At 45.3% G+C, this 25495-nt stretch overlaps 1 protein-coding gene across 10 annotated transcripts in view; it reads right to left on the reverse strand.

Annotated features, from left to right (window-relative positions):
- kiaa1109 (KIAA1109 ortholog) overlaps positions 1 to 24132 on the reverse strand; it is a 102183-nt gene extending 78051 nt beyond the window's left edge. For all 10 annotated transcript variants that reach the window (XM_072707738.1, XM_072707740.1, XM_072707732.1 and 7 more), the window contains exons 1-15: positions 23989 to 24132; positions 14413 to 14634; positions 12336 to 12452; positions 11921 to 11999; positions 11333 to 11397; positions 10533 to 10707; positions 10306 to 10387; positions 8767 to 8960; positions 7721 to 7800; positions 7397 to 7544; positions 6629 to 6785; positions 6440 to 6518; positions 5433 to 5524; positions 1982 to 2099; positions 1220 to 1375 (exon numbers count right to left, since the gene is read on the reverse strand). In XM_072707738.1, the coding sequence (XP_072563839.1) occupies positions 1220 to 1375; positions 1982 to 2099; positions 5433 to 5524; positions 6440 to 6518; positions 6629 to 6785; positions 7397 to 7544; positions 7721 to 7800; positions 8767 to 8960; positions 10306 to 10387; positions 10533 to 10707; positions 11333 to 11397; positions 11921 to 11999; positions 12336 to 12452; positions 14413 to 14509 (1639 nt within the window). In that variant the 5' untranslated portion in view covers positions 14510 to 14634; positions 23989 to 24132. The remainder of the gene's footprint in view (positions 1 to 1219; positions 1376 to 1981; positions 2100 to 5432; positions 5525 to 6439; positions 6519 to 6628; positions 6786 to 7396; positions 7545 to 7720; positions 7801 to 8766; positions 8961 to 10305; positions 10388 to 10532; positions 10708 to 11332; positions 11398 to 11920; positions 12000 to 12335; positions 12453 to 14412; positions 14635 to 23988) is intronic.
- Between the last annotated feature and the right edge of the window lie 1363 nt (positions 24133 to 25495).

The following is a 25495-nucleotide window of genomic DNA, read 5'->3' on the forward strand; positions in this document are numbered from 1 at the left end:
AGGGTCGGGATGTTCCATATGGCTGACGCACAGTGATTCACAGCATACAGACTGTTAGGGTTCATAACCCTGAACTGAACACTTTTAATTAGTGTGAGCCGTTAGCTGTGGAGCGGGGCGGGGCGGGGCGGGGGGGCAGTTAAATCCCAGGCCGTAATAACACACAGTCACACTCGAATGGAGGGGAAAATTAGGGTTGAGGATCAGAAGCCATCCCCCGCAACAGGGAATTGGGAAGGTCCCAGTGCAAACCAGGCGGGGTGACTCTGGTGCAGGTTGGAAGCACGTGGGAGGTCAGCTTAGGGTTAGTACTGCCAAAAAGCTGAGTGGAGCAGTGGATCACAGGGAGCAGTGGATCACAGGAAGCAGTGAATCACAGAGAGCAGTGGATCACAGGGAGCAGTGAATCACAGAGAGCAGTGGATCACAGGGAGCATGGATCACAGGAAGCAGTGGATCACAGGGAACAGTGGATCACAGAGAGCAGTGGATCACAGTAAGCAGTGGATCACAGGAAGCAGTGAATCACAGAGAGCAGTGGATCACAGAGAGCAGTGGATCACAGGGAGCAGTGGATCACAGGAAGCAGTGAATCACAGAGAGCAGAGGATCACAGAGAGCAGTGGATCACAGGGAGCAGTGGAGCACAGGGAGCAGTGGATCACAGGAAGCAGTGAATCACAGAGAGCAGTAGATCACAGAGAGCAGTGGAGCACAGGAAGCAGTGAATCACAGAGAGCAGTAGATCACAGAAAGCAGTGGAGCACAGGGAGCAGTGGATCACAGAGAGCAGTGGAGCACAGGAAGCAGTGAATCACAGAGAGCAGTAGATCACAGAAAGCAGTGGAGCACAGGGAGCAGTGGATCACAGTAAGCAATGGATCACAGGAAGCAGTGAATCCCACGGAGCAAATAGCTGTATTTGTGGCAGAAAAGCACATTTATTTATGTGGACAGGGTTACCTAACTTAGGGAACACAAACCCCTAGAAATAACAGATGCTATAGATACCTTTTAAGATAAGTAAATGAGAAAATACTTTTCCTTCATTTCCAATTACCAGCTGTGATTTTGTCCTGTTGTTATTTGGGATAATTGATCACACTGAATTAAAGGGAGTTCCCTGGGGCACAGCCTTGGCTTTCTCCCGAGAGCACAAGACCTGCTGCCCGCCCATCCATCCATCCATCCATCCACCCTTCCATGGCTCCTCTCTCACCATTCTCCTGGTGCTTTGTTGAGCAATCCACCCAGTTGTGCTGATTTGCTGCCCAAATCATCTCAAACTGGTGGAAGAGGACCTTGAACTTCCAGGAGTAGGGGACGAAGGAGTAGATGTCCGGGGTGCTGTCACTGGCCCAGTCTTGGATCAGGTCTGTGTGAAGGGCGACACTTCAGAACCTCCATCCATCCATCCATCCATCCATCCACCCAAAGCCATTTTCTAAAGATGTTCCTAAAGTCTAAAGAACATCCTATGCAGGGTCGCAGGAGTCCAGACCCTATCCCAGAAGCTACAGGTGCAAAGCAGGGAATAATCCAGGATGGGACATAACCCATCTCAGGGCACACTCACCATTCACACACACTCACCATTCACACACACACACACACACACACCATTCACATACACTCACCATTCACACACACACACACACACATACACACACACACTCACCATTCACACACACACACCATTCACATACACTCACCATTCACACACACACACACACATACACACACACACACACTCACCATTCACACACACACCATTCACATACACTCACCATTCACACACACACACACACACACACACATACACACACTCACCATTCACACACACACACACGCCATTCCCACACAGTTTGGCACTTAGTATTCACTTCAGAACCTCTTCCAGAGAAATATAACTGTCAACATAAATGATGTGTCCCCTTAAATAAATGTTAGATAAAAGTATAAGGATGCAGGCAGGTCCTACCTGTGAAGAAGTTCTTCTGGGCGTAGATGAAGTGGTAGGTGGCTTTATAAACCTCGATTTCGCACTGCCAGAACTGGGGCATGTTCCACACGCGGGGGTAACTGGCGTTGACATGGAACTGTAGGTGTTGGGGTGGGGGGTTGGCAGGGGTTAAAACGAGGAGGAAATATCAGCCATAGGCCTGTCAACGTGTCCAATAAAGTTGCTGGCTACAAGCACTGATGGGAAGGTAAAGTCCAAATTCAGATATATCTGACATGTATCTCAGCATCTGTGTCTGGAAGGTCATGGGTTCCAATCCCACAGTCAGTGAAGTACTCATACCATTGGGCCCTTGAGCCAGACCCTTAACTGCCCCACAGACGCTGTGTGAGCTGGCTCTGTGATCCTCACATGTATGTCATTTGGACAAAAGTATCTGCTTAACAAACTGTACAGATTTTTACAATTTGCCTAAACTTCTGCTTGCATCCAAAATATTACAGTGGTAAAACCATGACATACACCATACATGCAATCACATGCATGACCACATGGCTCAAAATTACTGGGCAATTTATCCTCTACAGCCAACGAGCCGTCACAAGTTAAACAGAGCAAACCAAAACTGAATGAGCCTGAGAAGTGCAGAGCTTTGCTAGTTATGGAAGGTTCACATATCACACACATCAGAACAACATAGTGAGCTGGGCCGCTGTGGCTTTTACTAAAGTTCTCATGCATGAAACGTGCAAGACTCAGGTCCAGGGAGAATGAGTTGGGTCGCATTCAGTCTGTGTCATGTGACTGGGCGAAATCTGTATCCCGTAGAGCGACAGGAAGCAGCAGGATGTCATCACACATGTGGCAGGCGGGGCGGGCTGTGATGGTGAGCGGATCTGTTGTGATGGAGGCATATGACACATAAACACCCAGCCGCTCTCTGCACAACTGGAAGGCTGTGGGTCACATCCCAAACACCGAGACCACCTGTCTGCCCGCCATGTACACAAAGACATATAAACACCCAGCTGCTCTCTGCACAACCGGAAGGCTGTGGGTCACATCCCAAACACCGAGACCACCTGTCTGCCCCCCATGTGCACAAAGACACATAAACACCCAGCCGCTCTCTGCACAACCAGAACGCGGTGGGTCACATGCCAAACACCGAGACCACCTGTCTGCCCCCCATGTGCACAAAGACACACAAACACCCAGCCGCTCTCTGCACAACCAGAACGCTGTGGGTCACATCCCAAACACCCAGATCACTTGCCTGGCCCCCAAGGCACATAGTCTCCAGGACCCAAAGAGGGGGGCATGGCCAGGGGACAGAGAGACAGAAGGCCCCCGCAGCTCCTGCCTGTTTTAATATCTCTCTCTGTCATCACCCCACCAGCGTCCCCCCCCCCCCCCCCCACACGCGCTCGGCCGCAGGCCCAGACTCGCCGGGGTGCTGGAAGCCAGCCCTGGGGAAGTGAGGCCCATGGGTGGGGTGTCTCTCTGCCCCTCCCCCTGACGACCATCTGCTCCAGACCATCCACCTCTTGGGGGGGGGGGGGGCAGGCTACAAATGCGATGAATAACAGAAGCAGGGCGATAGCCACGTGTCCAAAGTGAGCAGTTACATGCTCCTGTGCACCATAACAACCTGACAGGCTGGGATCCCACCCCCAGGCCTGATTCTGAGCTAACAACCCCCCTAATTCTGCATTTCTCCAGCCGGCAGGACAAGGTGGCTACGATGCCAGAACATCAGCAGAACATGTGCATCCATCCACTGCACATGTTAAACTTCACCCCTGTGTTTTACCACTGACAGCTTCCGGAACACTCAGAATCAAGTTTCATATGTTGTTTGCAAAGGTACACCCTGGCATATTTTTAATTTAGGGCAAAATGGCTAATTTAGTGAAATCACAAGACTGTCAGTTACAAGAACGCATGCAAGAGCCATGTTTGTTTCTGTCAGATGGAACTTAAGCTGAACAAACATTAGCACTTTGGCAGGTAAAATGTGAATGTGGATACAGAAATTCTGAATATAAATACAGACATATCACTACTCTGATCATTACCCACAAGACAATCGACAGGATCAAAGCAGAAAGCGCAGAAGCAATCTGCTAATCTAACAGATTATAATCTGCAATGATCCGCCGCAGAGTGAGAAGCAGAAAACAACAAAATAACTAAGCAGATAGCAACTAAAGATGGAAATATATTACTTAATTTTGTCTAGTAATGAATAACAAAAAAATACATACCGGTTCATTTTTTCAGCAGACACTTCTATTCAAAGCAACATACAACGGAGTGTGCATCCTATTACAACTGGGGATACGGGCTTTGCTCAAGAACCCAATGGTGAAATCGTTCTGGGGTCCCTGGGATTTGAACCAGCAACCTTCTGATCATAGTCCTAATCTGCAGAGTTAGACACAGACCTGCAAACTGCTTGAAATGCAATTTTATTAAAGATTAGGAAACAAAGGCTGCGTAAATGTTAGGACTTCATTTGGCAAGTAAGGGACTTTTGGTCTTCTAGGTTCAGTACAGAATGATTATATAAAGGTCCAACAGCAATGTCTGGCTCATGTGAAGGGCATCATAACCCCAAGGCTAATGCAGTTATCCGCAGTCTAGCAGAAGCTGCAGGAAGCTCACTGAAAGTCCAAAACCCGTCTAAGTGCGGATTCTTTTCCTTATGTACCTTTTTTGGACCCGTACATGCTGTTCCTTTAATAACACCTTTTAGGCTCAGTATCTGCATTACAGTGCTTCATCACGAAAGCCATGTTTCATCGTGGAATGGGGGCCACACGGCATAAACAGTCAGGGCTCTACTGAGGTTTTCTGTGCTTTGGAGTATATTAATGCTCAGTGTAATGGGGGCCACACGGCATAAACAGTCAGGGCTCTACTGAGGCTTTCTGTGCTTTGGAGTATATTAATGCTCAGTGTAATGGGGGCCACACGGCATAAACAGTCAGGGCTCTACTGAGGCTTTCTGTGCTTTGGAGTATATTAATGCTCAGTGTAATGGGGGCCACACGGCATAAACAGTCAGGGCTCTACTGAGGTTTTCTGTGCTTTGGAGTATATTAATGCTCAGCGTAATGGGGGCCACACAGCATAAACAGTCAGGGCTCTACTGAGGCTTTCTGTGCTTTGGAGTATATTAATGCTCAGTGTAATGGGGGCCACACGGCATAAACAGTCAGGGCTCTACTGAGGCTTTCTATGCTTTGGAGTATATTAATGCTCAGTGTAATGGGGGCCACACAGCATAAACAGTCAGGGCTCTACTGAGGCTTTCTGTGCTTTGGAGTATATTAATGCTCAGTGTAATGGGGGCCACACGGCATAAACAGTCAGGGCTCTACTGAGGCTTTCTGTGCTTTGGAGTATATTAATGCTCAGCGTAATCCGGAAGAATGCGAGACGGTGGGGGGGTGGCAGAACTCACTGCGAGCATCTCGGCCTCCAGCAGAGTGCGATACTGCATGCTGCTGGTCGTGTCCACATGCAGCAGCTGGCCCTTGATGGTGGGGGAGTAGCCTGAACAGGAAGAGCAGTAGCGGTGGTTACTGAGTTACCCCACCAGGGTTCGAGCGGCATCTGTCTGGGCAGCTCGCTGCATGCCTGACGGTTGCCTGGTAACGGTGCCTGGATTCTCTCCGGTGCATTTCATGCGACAGGTTGCGAAATGCAGGCTCTCCAGAGGGATGAAAGGATCTCAACTTGGGGTTTAACTGGACGCGCTATGGACATTTCATTTTTACATCATCCTGTTTGCTAGTTACCTCCCAGGTGATGGTTTTGTTCTTGGAGACATTCTGATCTCAGATCAGAGTTAGCTAACGGAGCAAGGAGAGGCTTCTGTCTGTGAGAACACTGTAGATTCTGATCTTAGATCAGAGCTTGACAACGAGACCTCTAAGGGATCACCGATTCTCTGAACGTTTTATTCTTTCGAGAGATGGAAGGACTGGTGAGCCCATGATGAACTGGATTTAACCTTTGACCAAAACCAACACAGTTAAACCTAAGTGACAGAGAGGGGACATTAATCACCCCCTTCGTCTGAAGCAATACCTAAGCTTTCCCTAGTTCTGAAGCAACCCAACCGGCTCAATCAGCACACAAACTATTCAAAGAGTAAGGATGACGAAGTGTATAATTAGTACTCCAATGGCACTCAAAATGTTTTGTTTCACCTTTGATATTTCCAGAATATTAGGTGATAATACCCTATAGTATAATTAAGGTACATTGATGGAGGAACGGATCCATCGTTATCTGTGTGTTTGACTATGCGCCCCAGTAGGATCACTTAGATGAAGGTAGATGGTCAATGACAGCTGATGGTCAGGGGCTGCAGGCCCTGGTCCTGTGCTGGTCCTGGAAGGTGTTCAGCCACCTGCCTGACGCCGCACAGCGTGTCGCAGTGCACCAACACCATCGGCAGCTTACCATCCTCTCCGACCGTCATGGGGATGTTCACCTCCAGGTAGGAGCCTGCCCCCACGTTAACGTGGATGGCGTTGGTTTCCTTTAAAAGAAGGGGGGGGATGGCAGACGTCAAACACCAGCACACACTCACACACAGACACACACACAGACATGGGACAGCCACACACACACACAGGTGCACAGATGTACCCTGTTTTTGGTGAACAGGAGGTCGATGGTGGCGTCAGCGATGATGTTCATGCGCAGCTCGAAGGCCAAGATCTGTCGGCGCTCCCCGGGGGCGGCCATCTCCGTCACCTTCATGGGCTGGTAGTCTGCAGGCAGGAAGAACTTCCACAGGCAGTCCCTGGGGGGAGGGGGGCAGCTCAGTGAGTGTGAACCCCCCCACTTCATACGGAGGTGCCCAGATGTTCACTGCCTTCAGCCAATCCGGAAGTTGCCGGTAAATCCACACCCTTCGGACAAGATTGCGGTTATGGCGGGAAAGCAGGGATCTGCCGGTAAATCCCCCCCCTACTTCCATCCCAGAATATCACAGGAGGGATAACGAAATTACACCATGACGCGAGCCAGAGAGGAACGGCCCGCTCTTCCACGCACCGTGACAACGAGCCCCTTGGCACCTCACTAATCATCGGCAGTAATTAACTAAGGCCGTATAAACCCAATGCTTAGCATGTTTCCATGCTTAAGCCTTAAACACCTAAGTGCGTAAACAACTGCATACACTTCACACTAATGCAGTAAAACTTCAACACCATTATCACCATCAAACTGTACGATTTTTAGAATTTCATTACATTAAAGCACATGTTATCTTTGTTGCTGTGGGCTCTGCAGATTACATTCAAAGCCCAAAATTTATAAAAAAAACCCCATTCATCATAAATTCCAGGAAGCCTGTCTGTGCTTCACGCTGCCGTCTGGAAGGTGGCGCTAGAACCAAGCTGCCGTTACCTTTGCCGGTCGGCCCAGGGCCCATAGTTGAAGTCCGTCCCCTTGCCGCAGACGATGTCCAGGCCCCAGCAGGGCGGCAGGTCCTGTAGCTTGGTGCCCTCACCGCAGGCCTCCGCGTCACCATTCTCCAGCTCCTCTGGGACCAGGCCTGCCCAGCGCACGCACACACACACACACACACACACGCACACACACACACGCACGCACACACGCACGCACACACACACACACACACGCACACACACACAGTGTGATCCAGGGTTGCGTGCGTATGTGCACAGACAGTGCGTATGAGCACCCACTGCACCCACTGCACCCACATACCAGGCTCATCCATGTAGTAGTAGATGTCCACATCGTTGGACTGCATGACCACAAATCCCTCTCCCATGAGCCTTGGGGGCCTTAAGGGGACAAGACACGTCATGCAAGACGACTTATATGACCATCAGGACCAGGAACACAACTACACAACAACTTAGTGCTTCTGTCCCAAAAAATAATAACAAAAGAACTTTTTTTTTCATTTCCAGCCTACAGTTTTATCCTTTTGCTCCTTTATACAGTGAAACCCTCAGAGGCTGATAAAGCCCCAGGCTGACTTTGACCTCCAAGAGGACTAGTGCTGTGACCGGTCTCGGTGCTTACTTCTGGATTCACTTAAAATGAGAAAAAAAAATGCAGCCACGAACTTCTAAACCAATTTACCCCCCCTCTGACGCCAGCTGTCGCGGTCGGGAGTGAAGACAAACTCACCCCGAATGAGGAGGAGACACCATATCTGACCACCTGTTTGCTAGTCACATATCAGGCTTGGTTATTTGTCCCCTGAATGCACATTAAAATGATCGGTCCCAGCATGCAAGGCCAGTGACATCACCAGTGACATCACGGCGGTGCATGATTAATGGGTCTGACAGTCTCGGAGAGCGAGGCGCTAAAGAGCCGTCCTGAAGCCTCCCACGGGCCAGCCTGTAGAGATACTGGCCCATCTCCCGCCCCCTCTGATTAATGCCAGGCAGAATCCCGCAAGCCCCTTTGTGGTGCCAAATATCTTTGTTTGTGAGCAATGTCACCCCGTCTCTGTGAGGCTGCATATTACTGTTTGTCGAAAGGGGCTGCTATGAAGCTGATAGCACAGTGAAGATGGAGACTCCTTTAAAAACAAATCGCTGGGTTCTGCTAAGTTATCTGTGACGATAGCGATGACGCTAATTAACGATAACTGCATTTAGGCGATTATTCATCAAATGGCCAAATTCAACCAGCATACACCCACTTGGACTGTGCAAACCCAGTGGTACTGGAGTGGGTGTGTGTGCAGCAGTTTGTCGCCCCCTACAGGCCGGCCGGCGTGTCTGGCGACTTACTCGTCATTCTGTAGGCCCAGGTAGCGAGGGCTAGGCATGAGCATGACGCGGACGTTCTCCAGCGTGCCCTTCACGATGTGCATGAACTGGTCCAGCCGGCTGGAGGGAGGCTTGGTGGCGTAGGTCAGGAAGGCGTCATCGAAGTGGACACACAGCGTCTGCGGCAGGTAGTGGTTCCCGAAGGCCAGGCGGCCCTGGGCAACGACACACCGCGAGAAACAGAGGATTGTGGGTAAGGAGGTGGAGCCACAATAATACCTGGGCTATACCAAAATAACAGAATGATCTTTATACACTTTATTTGTTTGTTTGTTCACTTACAAACAGCTTTATTTGTTTGTTTGTTTGTTTATATCTGTATATCTTTTTAGACTCTGCATCGCAAAACCTGACAACGCTAAGGTAATTCACACAAAACAGGAATGCCACCTGGTGCCGCAGATGAATATGAATATATCATAACAATAACGTTATTCTTCACCGTAAATATTTGCTTCTCCTTAAATGCCACTCAGCTTCCTGGCATTCCAACCAACATCAGCTTACTCCTCAATCAATTCCCCAGCCTTCTTAAATCCTGCCTGAACTACACAGATGAAAGGCCTGACACAGCGAGACAGTACAGCAGATAGTTATCACTGTTAGAATGCCCTGCCAGTTCTGCATTTTCAGAGAGAAAATTAAAGCTAAAGGGACATTCGTGAACTGAATTTTCAAGTAAAACGGAAAGAGGGAACAGACATAGAAAGAAATGGAAAATGTGAGAAGCATTAGGAAAGACCTACCCATGATGCAACGCTAAGTCCGTAAATACCCATTTATGGTACCAACAGTTACTACACAGCCAGACTGGCATGGGCGTTGCAGATAAGGAACTTCACAAACAAAACAGAGCCTTCACCATACAGCACCTTCCATTCATCTTCCGGCTGACTGGATCCAGCCACGCCGTCATTAAAGGCTAATGCTGTCGGAACAGGATGCCATTCAAGGAACATCTAAGGCAGGCCCAGGAAGGACCGCTGGGCATCTGCTAACACCATTACACGTCTCAGGCCCAGAAATGAATGGACGGGAGCAGACGTACAAGAGCCGGGATGTAGCAGAGGCTTTGGGTCCACATCTACAGATTCTTGTTGAACTTAAGCCACCCGTCAACAAGTCTAGCTGACCCCAGATCAGTAAAACGATTAATGAGCCTCACGGTGCAGTTATGGACGCTAAGTCACCTGTCCATATTCTAGCTGAACCCAGATCAGTGACTCACAGAGCTGTTATGGACCTAAAGATACCCATCTCTATTCCAGTTGACCCCAGATCAGTGAGACTCACAGTGCTGTTATGGACCTTAAGGCACCCGTCCATATTCTAGCTGACCCCAAATCAATAAAACGATCAGTGAGACTTACAGCGCTGTTTTGGACCTTAATGCACCCATTCCGATTCTACCTGACCCCAGATCAGTGAGACTCACAGCGCTGTTTTGGACCTTAAGGCACCCATCCCAATTCTAGCTGACCCCAGATCAGTGAGACTCACAGTGCTGATGTTGACCTTGATGACTGGGATGAGTGACCTCCAGGAGGATGAAGCATCTTGGGACTCCGTCTGGATAGTTACGCTTCGAACAGCAGACCAGGACACAAGTTTCAGAACAATGGATCAGGTAGAATTCTGCAGAATATTTATTCTGCGCTCTGCGGTCGCATAATCCCAGAATGGCAGCCGAACAAGAACAGCACAGAGAATGGCAGCGACCTGCTCACCTCTCAAGGGTCTTCCCTTGACCATCTCTCCCCTTCTCCTCGTCCTTCTTAGGCTGTGCGAGCGTCGGCTCCAGGCCAAAGATGTCCTGAAGCCGAGCGTACAGGCCCGAACGGTTGTAGACGTGGAACTCGAACCCGTTTACAGTCGTGTACAGTCTGGTCTCAGCCTTTGGGTCTAAGAACAACAGAAGCTTCTGCTTACACTAACTTAACCTTATGGTAAAATGGTGAAGCTCAGTCTTTAAACATGTAGTAGCGCTTAATCTCGTACCACCAGCAGGTGTCGCTGTTTAACCCTTCCCACAGGCATAACTCTTCACTGTAAACAGGCTTCTTCTCAGCTAATTTTAGTATCTTATCCTTGTGTCAGTAAATACTTTTGCTTTCTACTGAAACAACATTCATCTTGTTGCACTTGTGCTCATTTAACCTTCAGTGCTGAATAACTGATTTAATTCTCTTACAGGTCGTCCCAAAGGGGATAAACATTCTTACTTACTGTACTTCCGGTGATTTACTTGAGTGTCTTATTGTTGTTCAAACCTTATGAGTCATCTCATCTGTTGATGGTTTTATTATCAGAATAGGAAAGCATGACGCCTACAATGTAAATCAGTAATGCTTGATGACACTTAGTGTCCTGTACTTGACGATTGTGCTGACAAGCTGGTGACCCTCTGTCCCACTTATAAGTTGCCCACACAATCCTGTCAGTTTAATCCAGAAACACTGCTGAGAACATCTGACCCCGTCTGCAATGGCTCTCAGCAGATCTCTAGCTGAGGAGAGCGGTTCCTTACCATGTAATTTTTGATTTGGGTTATACATTTTCCACCAGCGAAATATCAGCAGGCCGTCCTGGATCCTGAAAGAAGCAGCAAAAATTAGTAAACACTGGGAAGACGGCAAACTTTTGGAGATCAGAGCTCCAGGCCTGGCAGCAGATCCATCTGAACAGCCCTGCGACCCGAAACCATGGCCGGGGTCCAAGATAAACTGCAAAGCTTATTTTTTCTCAAAATCATTTCCCATTCAGGATGCCGATGGCATTCCACGCCTTCCTACATTTCGTCAAATCCCAACCAGTCAAAATCAGATAATCATCTTTACTTTCAACACTATAGATAACAACTAATAAAGAAATTAACAATCATTAATAAACAAATTAAGCCTTTCAAGACACCATAAACTACAAACAAGTGGGTCATTGTAGGTTTTATTTTGCAGCCTGTGTTACAGACAGATGGGCGGGTTCATAAGTTAACACTGAGGGATGGAAATACACGTGTTCTGTTAGGGAGTCTGTATGGCGCCACCTGCTGGAACGGCAGGTAAACCACCGTAGCCTGCACTCGTCTGCAGGGGAGCTGATGTGGGGCCTGTCTCACCTGATGGACATGTCTTCGTTGATGTAGTACACGTCCCGGAACATGACCTTCCCTGACAGTACGGAGAAGGAGAACGAGCCTGCAAGAGGTGGAGGAGAGAGCACAGGTGGCCAAAGTCTTCGAACCTCATCTCCTTGCCAACACAGGGCACTAACGCTTGGTGGTTTTGAATATAAGGCTAAAGGCTAAATACTCTTGAAATGCAGGGTTTCACATAATCACGCTGCGTTCAAATGCTAAATTATCTTTCGACAGAAGAAAAAAATTACCCATAGTAATTATCCATAATCACTTTATACTTACAATGTAACAATGCTAAGGTATTCTTTCTTCAGCACACCAACTGACACAGTATACCACCAACAAACTAAAAAAATACATTATGATTACTGTTTATGGAATAATTTTCACTCACCTATGTGAATATATCCACGTTTGTAGAGTCTGTTGATAATCAGAGTCAGTATGAGCCCAATATTCCGGGAGTTGTAATATGTCAAGTATATTATCCATCCACAGGACAGAATGGTAGCTTTAATATAAAAACAAAACAAGAAAAATATATTAGGTAATACCAGCTTAAAGAGGCAGTATAGATTTGATACTAAATATGTCTCATGGGAGGGATTTCATTGGACGGCGGGGGAAAGTATTTATGTCATTGATAACACTGAGTGACACCAAATGAGCAAAATGCTACCAGGCTGCATAACCAGAGGCCCAGGCAACTGCAATGGAGGGATGTCATTGGACAGCAGGGGAATGCATTTATGTCATTGATAACACTGAGTGACACCAAATGAGCAAAATGCTACCAGGCTGCATAACCAGAGGCCCAGGCAACTGCTTGGCAAACATGTCCATAGCAGCAGGACGCTAACATGTGAGACGCCCCTGCCGAGGAACCTCCACACCAGAGTGGGCCACAGCAGGCCTCGGGGGTGGGGGGAGGAGATGGGGGCAGGTAGTTTGTGACAGCAAACCCAGGAGAACCGAGCTGAATGGTGGGGGAATATCAGATGACCATACATGGTCGAATAGCACCTACCCCGTGTGTCACGTTCCTGCATTCATAAAAGGGGATGGACACAACCCCCCCCCTCCACATCATGAGCTTCTGCTTGGGCCAAACCTCACCCACCAGCACAATGGGGAACTCTAATCAAGCTGGCAAACATCACACTATCACATTATTCAGCTGCTTCTCAGACCAGCTCATGTATCTCATCATTTCACACCTCATCCATTAGTACAGCCCTGGATTTTTCAGACCAGTTAAGGTTAATTGGTCTGCAAGCACATTCTTCAGAAGTGAACGTCGAAACTGAGAACCCTGGAAGCCCGTGAGGCTACAGAGACACTGCAGGATATGCTACCTCACTGTTGCCCTCTGGAGACAGGGCTAGGCCTCAGCGACAGTATCGACGGAGATACTATGACATCATTATGGGATGTCAGGCCTGACCCAGGTGCAAGTACAGCCACCTGGAAACCAGGACTCAAAGGTGTGCTGTGTATCTACATATGACAAATGGACAGACATGGAAATGATCCACATGACAGTCCAGGAATCAAAGTCTGCCTTATCACGCACAGCACTATAACCATCACCACCCCCACTGCCAAACGTAACAGAACCGCTTCACTGACTGGGCAGTGGGAGCCAAACACATTAGCTGGAGTGGAGAACACGCCCTGACCAGAGCTGATCAAGTAAGCCAAAGCTCTGTACGTGAATTCATGATCATGAGTGACTCCTGCTGTAGATACAGCAGCTACTCTTGACAAAAAGCACTTGCAGCTCACAGCGTCCTTGTTTCCCTAGAATGTGTGGCACACATTCTTTAGTCTTAGCCCTATAATAACATTCACCTCTTCATCTAGTCACCCTACTGGCCAATTCATCAATGCTCAAAACTGGAACCATAGATTGTGTTCCTCACCAGTCAATCCCCAATAGCTGCACATGACATTCAGCTCCAGAATGGGATTTGCTGAGCATGAACCGAAGATGTATGAATGCAAAGGTATTTGAGGGTATTAATTTGGCGGTAACACAGAATCTAACCAGAGTCTATGGTCCTTTACAACCAACAGGGCAGAATCTTTGGAAATAATGGCATCAAGGTTGTAGCAGAACCAACTACATAGTCACAAGCCAGTTGATGGTGGTGTGGTAGCTGATTGCTCATTCAACCTTTTGTGGTGGCTGTTTGAGCTGATATTGCTCTAGTGGATGGGTATTCTGTCAACTTACAGCCATAATGAGAGAAGAAACACCTTGGAATTTATGGGAAACTGCAGTCATGCAAGTCACCAACAAGCTAAATAAAACTGAAATTAAAATGACGAGCAGGTTTGAATTAGCATCCCAAAAATTAAAATCCCAAATGACGAGCAGGTTTGAATTAGCATGAGAAGACCAGCCACAATGACACCAACACTAGCAGGCATTTGAAGTTATGACAAATACAACAGACATGACAACTTACCCACAAGAAGCCAAACAAAGTTGGAGTTTCTCTTCACTAAGTATTTGTCTAGGTCCACGAAACTGGGGAAGGCACTATCATTGCCCTTGGGTTCCATGGCAACGGCGGGCCGCTAAGACTCAGCTCAGAGCTCAGCAAACCACTGGAAAGCCTGGAGGTCTTCAAATGAGGACAGAGAGAGGAAAGGAACTACAGGTCGCCCATCCTTCCTGCATCCAAACCCTGGGAAGACAGAAAACAGGAGGCCTTTGTAAGTGCAGGGAGCAGTGAGGTTCATCAGCGGACCACCTTCAACTGGTGAGGCAGCAGGGATCACAAACTGCTAGGTTTGTGTCAACAGGATTGTTAGCTGCTAGGCTAACAAATTACTTTAATAAAATGTGAAACTGGCAATTCAAATAGCTTCAACAGCTTTAAAAGAAACCCACAAAAATAGAAGGATCGCGGTTACTTTCTGGCAGTTACTTGTGGCGGTATCTGAGGAATGCCCCCCCCCACCCCCCCAGGTTTTATTCAGGCATCTTAGAAGTCAGCCGGTGATCCCAGTCCGCACCCTGGACCTCCCAGACACACAACAGGGCCCGGGTCCAGCTCCCCCAAGGGTATTACATAATAGCCGGCTGACGCATTGCTCTGCCAAGATTTCCCAGCTGTAACCGTGACAATCAAATGCAGATCCAAAGAGGATACTCTGCTTTGCCTTCTGAATGACATACTGAATGAGGTTTTCCTTTATAGTGAAAACAGCACACATTACAAAAGCTTAATGGTGTATAATACCGCAATTTAATGTTAAGTACATAGGAGACTATGCTGAGCGTACAACTATGAGAGAACTAACCACAAATTAAGGATACACAGTATTTCAGTTAACATATCAGTATCGGCCGATTTTCTTTGAAAGTCAAGATATCAGGATCGGTATGCCGGTGACATCAATATGTCAATCTTGCCTGATACTGCTGGCCAATATTTAAACTTCATCGATATTCAAAGTTAGCAGCGCTAAACAAACACGTAACTACTAAAATAATGCAGATCACTCAGAGGGAAAAACATATTGAATCTGTGATTATCTGCAATACTGGTTTTGAATATTTTTATTTTGAATCAAGTAAAAATCAATTCACAAAATTCCAAGATCGACCTCGTTCATTCATGCATTTTCCCTATGACTTTGAAAATAGTTCCACTGAATTTTACTTAACAACAACGGGAAGGTTATGTTCGTGCTCACAGACCACTAACAGTGCTTGGACCAATCCGAGAGCAGTCGGTATATTAAACAAATTGGCTTTCCCAAACTCTCAAAATAACTTCAAATTGGATAATCAGTTTTCCAGCTGCAATATCTTCCAACAAAAGCAAGCAAAGGGATTTTTAATGACAGATCTTGGATGTTCACAGGCAGAGATGCACACCAATCATTAGTTCACACACAGTCCATTGGTTAAACCACACTTTACTGGACAGGTCATATCATTAAGTTTTATAGTTATTATCCCATTTATTCTACCTTTTGCAGATTGAATGGTATAATTATTAATTAACATTAATGTCACTCTCTTAAAATATGTCAACACATTTGTTGTCTTCCCTGGACACATATGTGTGTTTTTGTGTGTGTGTGTGAGAGAGAGACAGAGAGAGAGAGAGAGAGAGAGAGAGAGAGAGGGAGAGAGAGACAGACAGACAGAGACGGAGTGAGAGAGAGATGGATAATGGAATTCTGAAGGGTGACACGTTTTTTTCATACTCAATAATAAAGGATATGAATATCAAGACTAAGAATAATTTTGAAAACCACAAAACACTATTTGGAAATTAAGACCATTTTGGAGATTTTCTTAACAACAATCAAACTGCATGTGTGCATTTAAACCAGGGGTGGCCAATCTTATCCGCAAAGTGCCGGTGTGTATGCAGCTTTTTGGGATAACCTGTAGGCCAGCTGTTCAAACCCAGGTGTGAGGACTCTTCAGCCAATCAGTCCTCTAATTAGTAATCTAATTAGGGAGTTGCAGCGAAAACTGGCTTACACAGCGGCCCTTTGCGGATAAGATTGGCCACCCCTGATTTAAACTGTCAGCAATCATGCCTTTCGGTGTTACTCTTCACAATACTGTACTTATGAATTCTTCACATTTTCTGTGTTCCACTGTAGTTAAATATGTAGTCCTCTTGTGAGCCATATTTAACTGATGGGTTGATCGTTGCACAAGTTTTTTTGTGCACCCACTCATAAATTAATCATGATTTCGGTAACAAAACCTAGTTCAAAATAGATTACTGATAGTCAGTGTTGTGTTATGGTTTATGTGGGACTGCATGATTGATTTTGTTGAACAGAAACTTATGTTCCAAGTACACTTCAGTAAACTCTTATTTGTTGGTTACATTTTTTAAAAATCATCGTTTAACATTGACCTTTGTTAATATTTGACCTTAATCTACACAATAAATTAATTCTTAAAGAATTGCTCTAAAAAGACCATTTTCGCAAAATTAGACATAGGGATGCACCGATACGAGGGCTGTGCATCTTCACTGGTCTCACAATTAAATTCAATTACGATCATCATGTCAGTGACCCTTAGCCCTTAGCTCACAGCCCTTAGCCATTAGCCATTAGCCCTTAGCCCACAGTCCACAGTACATAGCCCACAGCATGTAGCCCATAGCCCATAGCTCACAGCCTTTAGCTCACAGCCCTTAGCCATTAGCCCTTAGCCCACAGTCCACAGCAAGCAGCCCACAGCCCATAGCCCATAGCCGTTAGCCCACAGTCCACAGCAAGTAGCCTACAGCCCATAGCCCTTAGCCATTAGCCCTTAGCCCACAGTCCACAGCACGCAGCCCACAGCCCTTAGCCCACAGTCACAGCAAGTAGCCCACAGCCCATAGCCCTTAGCCCACAGTCCACAGCAAGCAGCCCACAGCCCATAGCCCTTAGCCGTTAGCCCACAGTCCACAGCAAGTAGTCCACAGCCCATAGCCCTTAGCCATTAGCCCTTAGCCCACAGTCCACAGCAAGCAGCCCACAGCCCATAACCCTTAGCCGTTAGCCCACAGTCCACAGCAAGTAGCCCACAGCCCATAGCCCTTAGCCATTAGCCCTTAGCCCACAGTCCACAGCACGCAGCCCACAGCCCTTAGCCCACAGTCCACAGCAAGTAGCCCACAGCCCATAGCCCTTAGCCCACAGTTCACAGCAAGTAGCCCACAACCCTTAGCTCACAGCCCTTAGCTCACAAACCCAGAACACTTAGCCCTTAGCTCACAGCCCACAGCCCTTAGCCCACAGTCCACAGCACGTAGCCAACAGCTTATAGCCCTAAGCTCTTTCTTTAATTCAACGTCCTTTTCACCCACTCCCAGCACACTTGACCAAACGCCTCACTCAACTACCTTTCCTCTGCAAGCTAATCTTACCTGGGTCAGTAAAATCACACACTACTCTGAAGTATAATAATAATAATAATAATAATGATTACTTTATTCCTCTAAATTTGTAAGATTTTGAATTTGTTAAATCACATTTACATGCAGACCATCTAAGGAAAGGTACAGTATACTTGAATTTTTGGACACAAAGTGACCCCTTCTTTCAACCTTAGCCGGCTGCACTTCCTGGTTGCCTCTAAAGTCCTCAGCTGATCGATTGTCAGCTGGTCATTAATTAGAGCAAATCTATGTAAGGTTCATTATCAGGCAATCGCAGCCCAGTTCTCCAGCCCCTCTACAAGGATGCTAATATCATGAGCAGTCCTCAAGGACCCACAGACGGTCCACATATTTGCTCCCTCCAAACTCCCTACCGAGAGCTGGGAAAGAGAACCGGACTGGGAAACACTGGCTTTAACATCCTGTTCCCCTTCATGAAGCTTGGCTAACTGAGAAACCCTCAAACATATTATTGCAAAACAAAGTGAAAGTGTTTATAGGAGGGGTTTAGGTAGACAATGAGGACAGAAGTTTCGATCTGGGCTCAGTAAAGCAGACCCTGCTAGACATTCAACAGGAAATCCTACAACAGGAAATAAGCTCAGCAGCCTCGAGGAATTCTGAGAACTATATCAGGCCCCCAAGGATGCAGATCATTTAAGCTGCCATCCCAACTCACTGCGAAGCCCGAAGCAAACAGGAGAGCTCTGCTCTCATTCAAGTTCCAGTCCTGAGGCGCCCCAACCAGTCTCAGTCAGGTTCCAGTCCTGAGGCCCACCAACCAGTCCACATTTTTGTTCCATTCCAGCAGATCAACTCCTTGTCTTACTCTTTAGCTAATTATAATGCCCTTTTTTTTTTTACCTGTTCCAGGCATGTAGTCAAAGGACTAAAACGAAAAAAAAATCAACTGGCCTAAGGGGCTGAGGGTCACTGCACAGTACCATAGGACTCCCGTTTACTTTATTCACTACAGACATTTGCTGTGTTAAAATTATGAATGAAATTATAACCTGGCCAGTGAACCCGGCCAGTGCTCCAACCAGGCCAATGAATGTGGATTGTGCTGCACATCTGTGCCAATTTGACAACAGTAACACAGAGGGAGTGTGTGGCTCAGTGGGCTAAGCCTATGTGTCTGTAATCAGAAGGTTGCCGGTTCAAACCCAGCCTCAGCACGTCTGCAGGCCCTCAAGCAAGGCCCTTAACCTCCAGCCCTTTGCAGACAACTTACTCTGTCTACTCTACAGAGCAAGTTGAGGGCGCCATAAGGGCAATTTCCCCATGAGGATCAATAAAGTATCGATTATTATTCCTTAAGGGAAGACATTACTGCAAAAACATCTATGTTCACAGCAAGTCAGAAGACAGTGCAGACAGATCTGCAGTTTCTGTATTTGAAACTAGGAAAACACTTTTAAATTGCACCATACGGACAGTATATGGGGGGGTCTGATTTCAAAGTTTTTGTCATGTGTACTAAACGCAGTGAAATTCTTATTGCACGTTAACTCCTCAAACCAATGATTGAAGTAAAAAGCAGAGTAAATATAAACAACAATAACAACAACAATACCACAGTGGTCAGTAAGTCCAATCCCATAGTCATTACATTACACCATGGGCTAAGATAGAGATGTAACAGTGACAGTGACATGTAACAGTGACAGTGTGGCCATATTAATACTACAGTGCGATTTAGGGCTGCCACTAACTATTTTACCAATTGGTCAATTAATCTAAATGAGTAATGTTCCTACTGAAAATCAAGTTGACCATTTAAATTAAGTTCATTTTATTTTGACAACAACATACTCATTGTTACTACAGGGCTTTAGATAAAGGGCGCTGGCTTTTCAGCAGTATATGAACATCAGGCACAATTCAATAAACAGAGAGTAGTTTGCCTAAATTATGAATGAGTTTGTCATTTGTCACCTGCGTAAATTCGTTGTATGCTTATGCTTATTAAATTCGGTTAGCGGAGCACGCCACATGCGGCTGCTCTGGCGAATCATGCAAGAAATAGCAGTGAAATGGTGGTGAAGAACGGGACAGATCAGCAACAACATCTTTTGGAAGAGGAGACATTGTGGTTAAACAAAGTAAAAATACGTTGATGGTGTGGTGGTACTTTTGCAGGTTAAAGTCCGACACGTTTTTTTCTTTTGGTAAACATGGTTCTCATTTTTATTCAGTTCACAAATTATTTTGTATTATTATTTACTGCCCATTTTTTGTTTCAGTTTTAGTTTACAATAACAAGCTCAAGCTCTCAACAAGCCCATCACACACAAACACACAACGGCACCATCAACCAACGCAGAATAAGCCCAGATTTTAGACAAAATATTTTCTCAGACACTTATTCGGATGGAGTTTCTAAGGTAGCAGGCAGACAACTTTATGGCTTCAATAATGAGTGTATTTAGTACCCACAAGGACAAAAGGTATTAAACATCATACCAATGGTAGTTTAACGAACATGAATAGAAAACACTAGGTGGTTTTGCCTACTTTGGTGGTCCATCCTCCAGAACAGCACCTGCACATTTCCTCTCCAGGTGCTTCTGCATAGTGCTACTGCTGCTGAGGTTTGCCATCGAACTTTATGGTTATATGATAATAAACATACTCCCATAGTTACATTGTAATATTAAAGGAAAACATTTCTTATAATGAACTTATGCGTTCTGGAAATCATAACGGTAGTTTCATTAAAATAATTTTTAAAACTACGTGTCGATTTAAAATATTGATGTTGACGCATTTTCAGCGTCAACTTCATCAACTACGTGAACTAATGATGGCAGCCCTGGTGCAGAGTAGCCAGGGTCTTTCTGAGTGCTACTGATGATGTCTGTCCCTTTTAACCACAGCCCAGCATCCACACAGCCAAACCGTCAAGGTTTCTGGGGATCAGATGTCTCATTGTTTTTCTGCAATTCCCTTGCTAATGACCAATTCCCACTTTGTAAATTGTTCCTACGGTTACAAAGGAGAAATTGTGGTCCTTAATGAGGCAATTAAGGAGCAAGTACTTGGCAATGCACAGGATTACCCTGGTCACTGTCCCGACCCCCCCCCCCCCCCCCCGTTCCCCAAATATCAAGGATGAATTAACTGATATGAATAAACGTGAACAACACAATAATTAAATGCACAAAAGTATGACCTGTAGACATAGACTAGACAAACAATACAAACGAGATAATGTAACTATGTTTGTTTAGTGTCATGTAAACTCAAACAGAAAATGCAGTAGGACTAGACCACAGCGAGTTTTACTTCAATGGTTTTCCACACTACAAATCAAAACTGCCATTCCATTGTTTTCAGTTCAGTTTCAGCAATTAAACAAAAGCAGCTGAATGTGAACCTCTGAGTTGTGTGAAATTCTATACATTAAATACATTAATCTTCTGGAGGAAACACGGATATAAAGGAAACAGGTTCCACCCTTTCTCTTCCTGTTAGACTTCCATCCATCTTTCTCCGATAGTGACTTATCTAAACAGGCCAAGGGTGATCCACAGCCTCTTTTGGGGATCACATGTCAGGGGCAGGGCACCCCCACCTGGAAAATTACCCATATAAACAGCTGGGAGTGGGGGGGGGGGACAACACAAGCCCTCCATACAGGCAGAGTGGTGACTAGATGTAGGTATGAGAGGAAAACTCCTGCATTCTTTAGTTTTCTGTGCTCATTCCTCAGAAATACAGCAGTATCATTGCCGCACGACTGCTTGGTTCTGTGTTACGGTAAACACTAAGACCCCTTTCTGTCCTTCTGTTAGATATGGAGATAATGCTCGATATCCATAAAACAGCTTGTAAGCTGATTAGATTATACAAGCTTACTGATCACAGTGTTGCTGATACTGCAAAACAAAGAAACACCGAGTTATATTCTGCTGGATTTGTCTGCCTCATGCGTGCAGCTACGGTGCTGCTTCAACACTTTGTCTTTTGGTCTCAGGTAAACGTAATTGCTTCTGTTCAAAAGGAACAAGGGCCCAAAGTTTTAGCAGTGTTTTATGATTGCAACAAATCTATTTAAAAGTACAGGCAATAAAGGTTCCCTCTATGCGTGCCACATATCAGAATGTAAAGTACTATTGCATAATTACCCACAATGCACCCTGATGCACCTTGCTTCTTGACCTACATGTGCTTACATGTTGTCAAGCATGCAGCTATTTCCGAAAGATAAATACATGTGATTTACTGGAATTCAGAGGGATTTCACATCTATGCAAAGTCACATACCAAATATCTATAAACACATTTGCATGTATTTTGCTCTTGTGATGCCTGTCTCTCCACTTTCTAAGTTAAGAAAATCAGCATGTGGTTATGAATCTCTGAATCACCTCTGATTACACACACAACCTCCCAGGTGTAAAATGAAAGCCTAAAATAACCAGGGTCGACATATAAAAACACGTGTTTGTCATTTAATTACATTAATCGGGCCAGACTTTTCAAAACCAGACTATATAAGAACAGAATACACTGAAGTAACAGATAAGCCGTTTTAAAGTGGGATTTTAAAAAATACATATTACACATTATATGCATATGCACAATAAAACACACTTCTGAAACTGTATTTTAAAAATGTATAAACACGTAACAGATACATGCAAACAGTGTACAGGGAGGGGTGCAGCTATAGTCCAAATTCCCCAGAAGGCCCAATGAGCATATTATTCCCTTTGAAGTTCCCATGTAAAATAGCCAGGTGCATAAAGGCCTAGACCTACATGGCTTTGGATGAAAGCATCAGTTAGCAGCAAAATGTAACGCAGTAGTGGCAATACTCTTTGGTTCTGCTGATTCCTGAGTGACCACAATTTTTTATGACGTAATCGCACTTCACGGGGCCATATTTCACAAAAGCAATTGGGATTCGGCGTTCTTCCCAAGCACTTCCGTCAGCAAGCCCAAGTCATTAAAGATTATGCCACCCACTGCCCAGAGACTGAACTGCAATGCTTTAGAAACGTGACCACCTTCCACAATGTGTCATCACACAAAAACCTGCTTTGTTCGGTTTAATGTAAATCCCTCTACTCCGTTCCTATTTATAATCCCGAGATCTCGTGGGACATAGGGGATTAGAAAATGGGGGGGGTGGTTGTTCATCTGAATGTAAGTAACACTATATAAGCAGAACACAATCCTAGAATATATGGGCATTTTCGGTAACGAACATTGCTTCGTCTGTTTCTTGGAAACTGAATATGGACAGGTCAGTTTACCTCTTTCAATAGATTTTCTTTTATATTCGAATCACAACTGGGACACAAACTTTAACTTGCACCAAAAGCCCTTTAAGTTGCAGTATGCGTGTTAACTGTTACACATCACTTTGTAACTTTTAATAAATGAAATGACCTGTGCGTAAAGATAATACCCTCACCTCAGTGATTCTCGCCCATAATCATTCAAAGAAAACTGCTATTGATTCAAATAATAAAAACAAATATTTATATGTTTCAGTTGCATGTAACGAATTAAGAAATTATTTTTGTATTCGGTACATATTTTCCGCCAATGCGATGCGATGTATGCAAATAAAATCCTGAATCAGAAACAAAATAACTACAATCGCTCTAAATGTAACAAGTAAATTAGCAAATTGTGTAACTGAAGATCGATGTGAAAAAAGGGGGCAGATACTTCAGAAGCTGGGTCTCCAACAGGGGTGTGGGAATTGCATGCTTGAACACATCAAATTAATAACTGATTCAGATAACCTACATTTAAAGTTAACGAAATGCATACATTTTGACTTAGCAGAGGCTAATATCTGTGTGTCTAGCAGCATCTCTCAGTGATGGGTGCAGCCGGCCGTGGAATGGTTGTCTGCAGGCAGCCAGTTCATCTTATGTTGCAAGCTGGGTGAGCAATGCTTGGTGCTTGACGGATGGACAGTCACGTCCAAGACTTAAAAACCATCGATGGACCATTAACACCTATTTGCAAATGCGGGTTGCGGCCATCGTGCTTTTTTTCTCATTCTGCATCAGTCGCAGCCCCCGTGTTTTTGTGCACGGTGCAGCCGGGCTGGCCGCGCCCAAATCTCACGTCAAATGCCATAAAAACGCGAAAAAATGCAACACCTACCTTCTGGCACGAGGTGTACTTCTGCATCTCATCTCCTCCCCCGTGCTTTTTACCGAGAGGCAACATATGTCCGATTACAGACGGCCGCACTCGCATCACGCAGACAGCCACCAGCTTCCATCATTATTTACATGTTCGGCAGGGTCTTCCTGTCACGGACTACACTGCCCCGACGTTCAGCCAATCACAAGCCGCGGATTACCCACGTCGACCAATCAGAGAGACAACGTAGAAAACTATGCTAGTACAGTAAAATATGCATATTTTCAGCGGCCAATTAAAATGCTCGTTTCATTTAAAGCAAGGAGCGCTGTTATTACAGGTTATTTTCTGCTATAGTTTTCCACCCCGAAATCTTAATTATTACCTATAAACGACAATTACTACAGAGGACGTTGAATGATAGACTAGAATTTAGAATTTTAGATTTTTTTTAATAATAATACTATATTCTTATTTCATTGTTGTTATCTTGTATTTAGCTTTAAAATTAATTATCGCGGTAATATGTATATTTGAAAAATGTTAAAAGCGTACCGTTTATCTGTCGGAGGAAATATATGTTATTGTTATTATTATTAAATCTAGCATCTGGCATCTGGATAAACACCATTATGTGCTGTTGCCTCAGGTCCATTAAATGCAATATTGTGGACATGCGGTGACTTGTATGAAATGTAGCCATTACTAGTAATGTCATTTGCAGGAAATTGTTCTGTGTCCTCCAGTGTTTAGTGACGTCAATAAGATCGCCCATTGCTCAGCCCTGCAAAGTAAATCGGAGCTGGAATGAATGACGACATCGGCGGTACTATAAGGCACCCGCGGATCACCTCTATGTCGACTAGCGTGTTCATTTAGACGAGGCACATAGTGGAATTTCAGAGACAAATTGCTGTGCCTTCATCAAAAACAAAATCATAAAGCGCAACGAAAGCCATTTAAAGGCAGACAAAATGCAATCACTTTCCTTTATTACCAGCTGTCAAATGAAATTCCCTGGTTCCCGTTAAAACGTTCGTATTCATTAAAAAATGTCCACCCAGGTTCAAAGTTTTAAAAGCAACCGGTGATAGCAGTCACAGTAAAAAAAATGCACCAGAAGTTTAGTTAATGTGTCATGCAGTGGTAAGCGTTCGGTAGAAACCTTGCAGTGTGCAGTCTTTGTTAATAACGTGAAGCCATAGTCAGCAGAACGTGACTCATCACTCCTACAAATATTTGTATGGATTTATCTGGTAGAGGCTTCCATTGAAAATGCGTACTCTTCATTACAAATGCATGAAGTATTAAGCCAATTATAAACTTTAATTCACAAAAGCAGCTCTGTAGAAATGTCAAGCGATTGCAAACGGGATTTTAATGGCTCGTGAATGAAATCTTTTCGCGCTGTCAATCACGGGTAGGTTTACATGCTATTTTAATTGGTTACTGATTGTTCATATTGGGCAAAAACCTGGACTGTCTGCTGAATACCAGTTCAGCATTGTGAATTGGAAACTACCTG

This window comes from Paramormyrops kingsleyae, chromosome 25 (genome assembly GCF_048594095.1).
Source record: "Paramormyrops kingsleyae isolate MSU_618 chromosome 25, PKINGS_0.4, whole genome shotgun sequence".
NCBI lineage: Eukaryota > Metazoa > Chordata > Actinopteri > Osteoglossiformes > Mormyridae > Paramormyrops > Paramormyrops kingsleyae.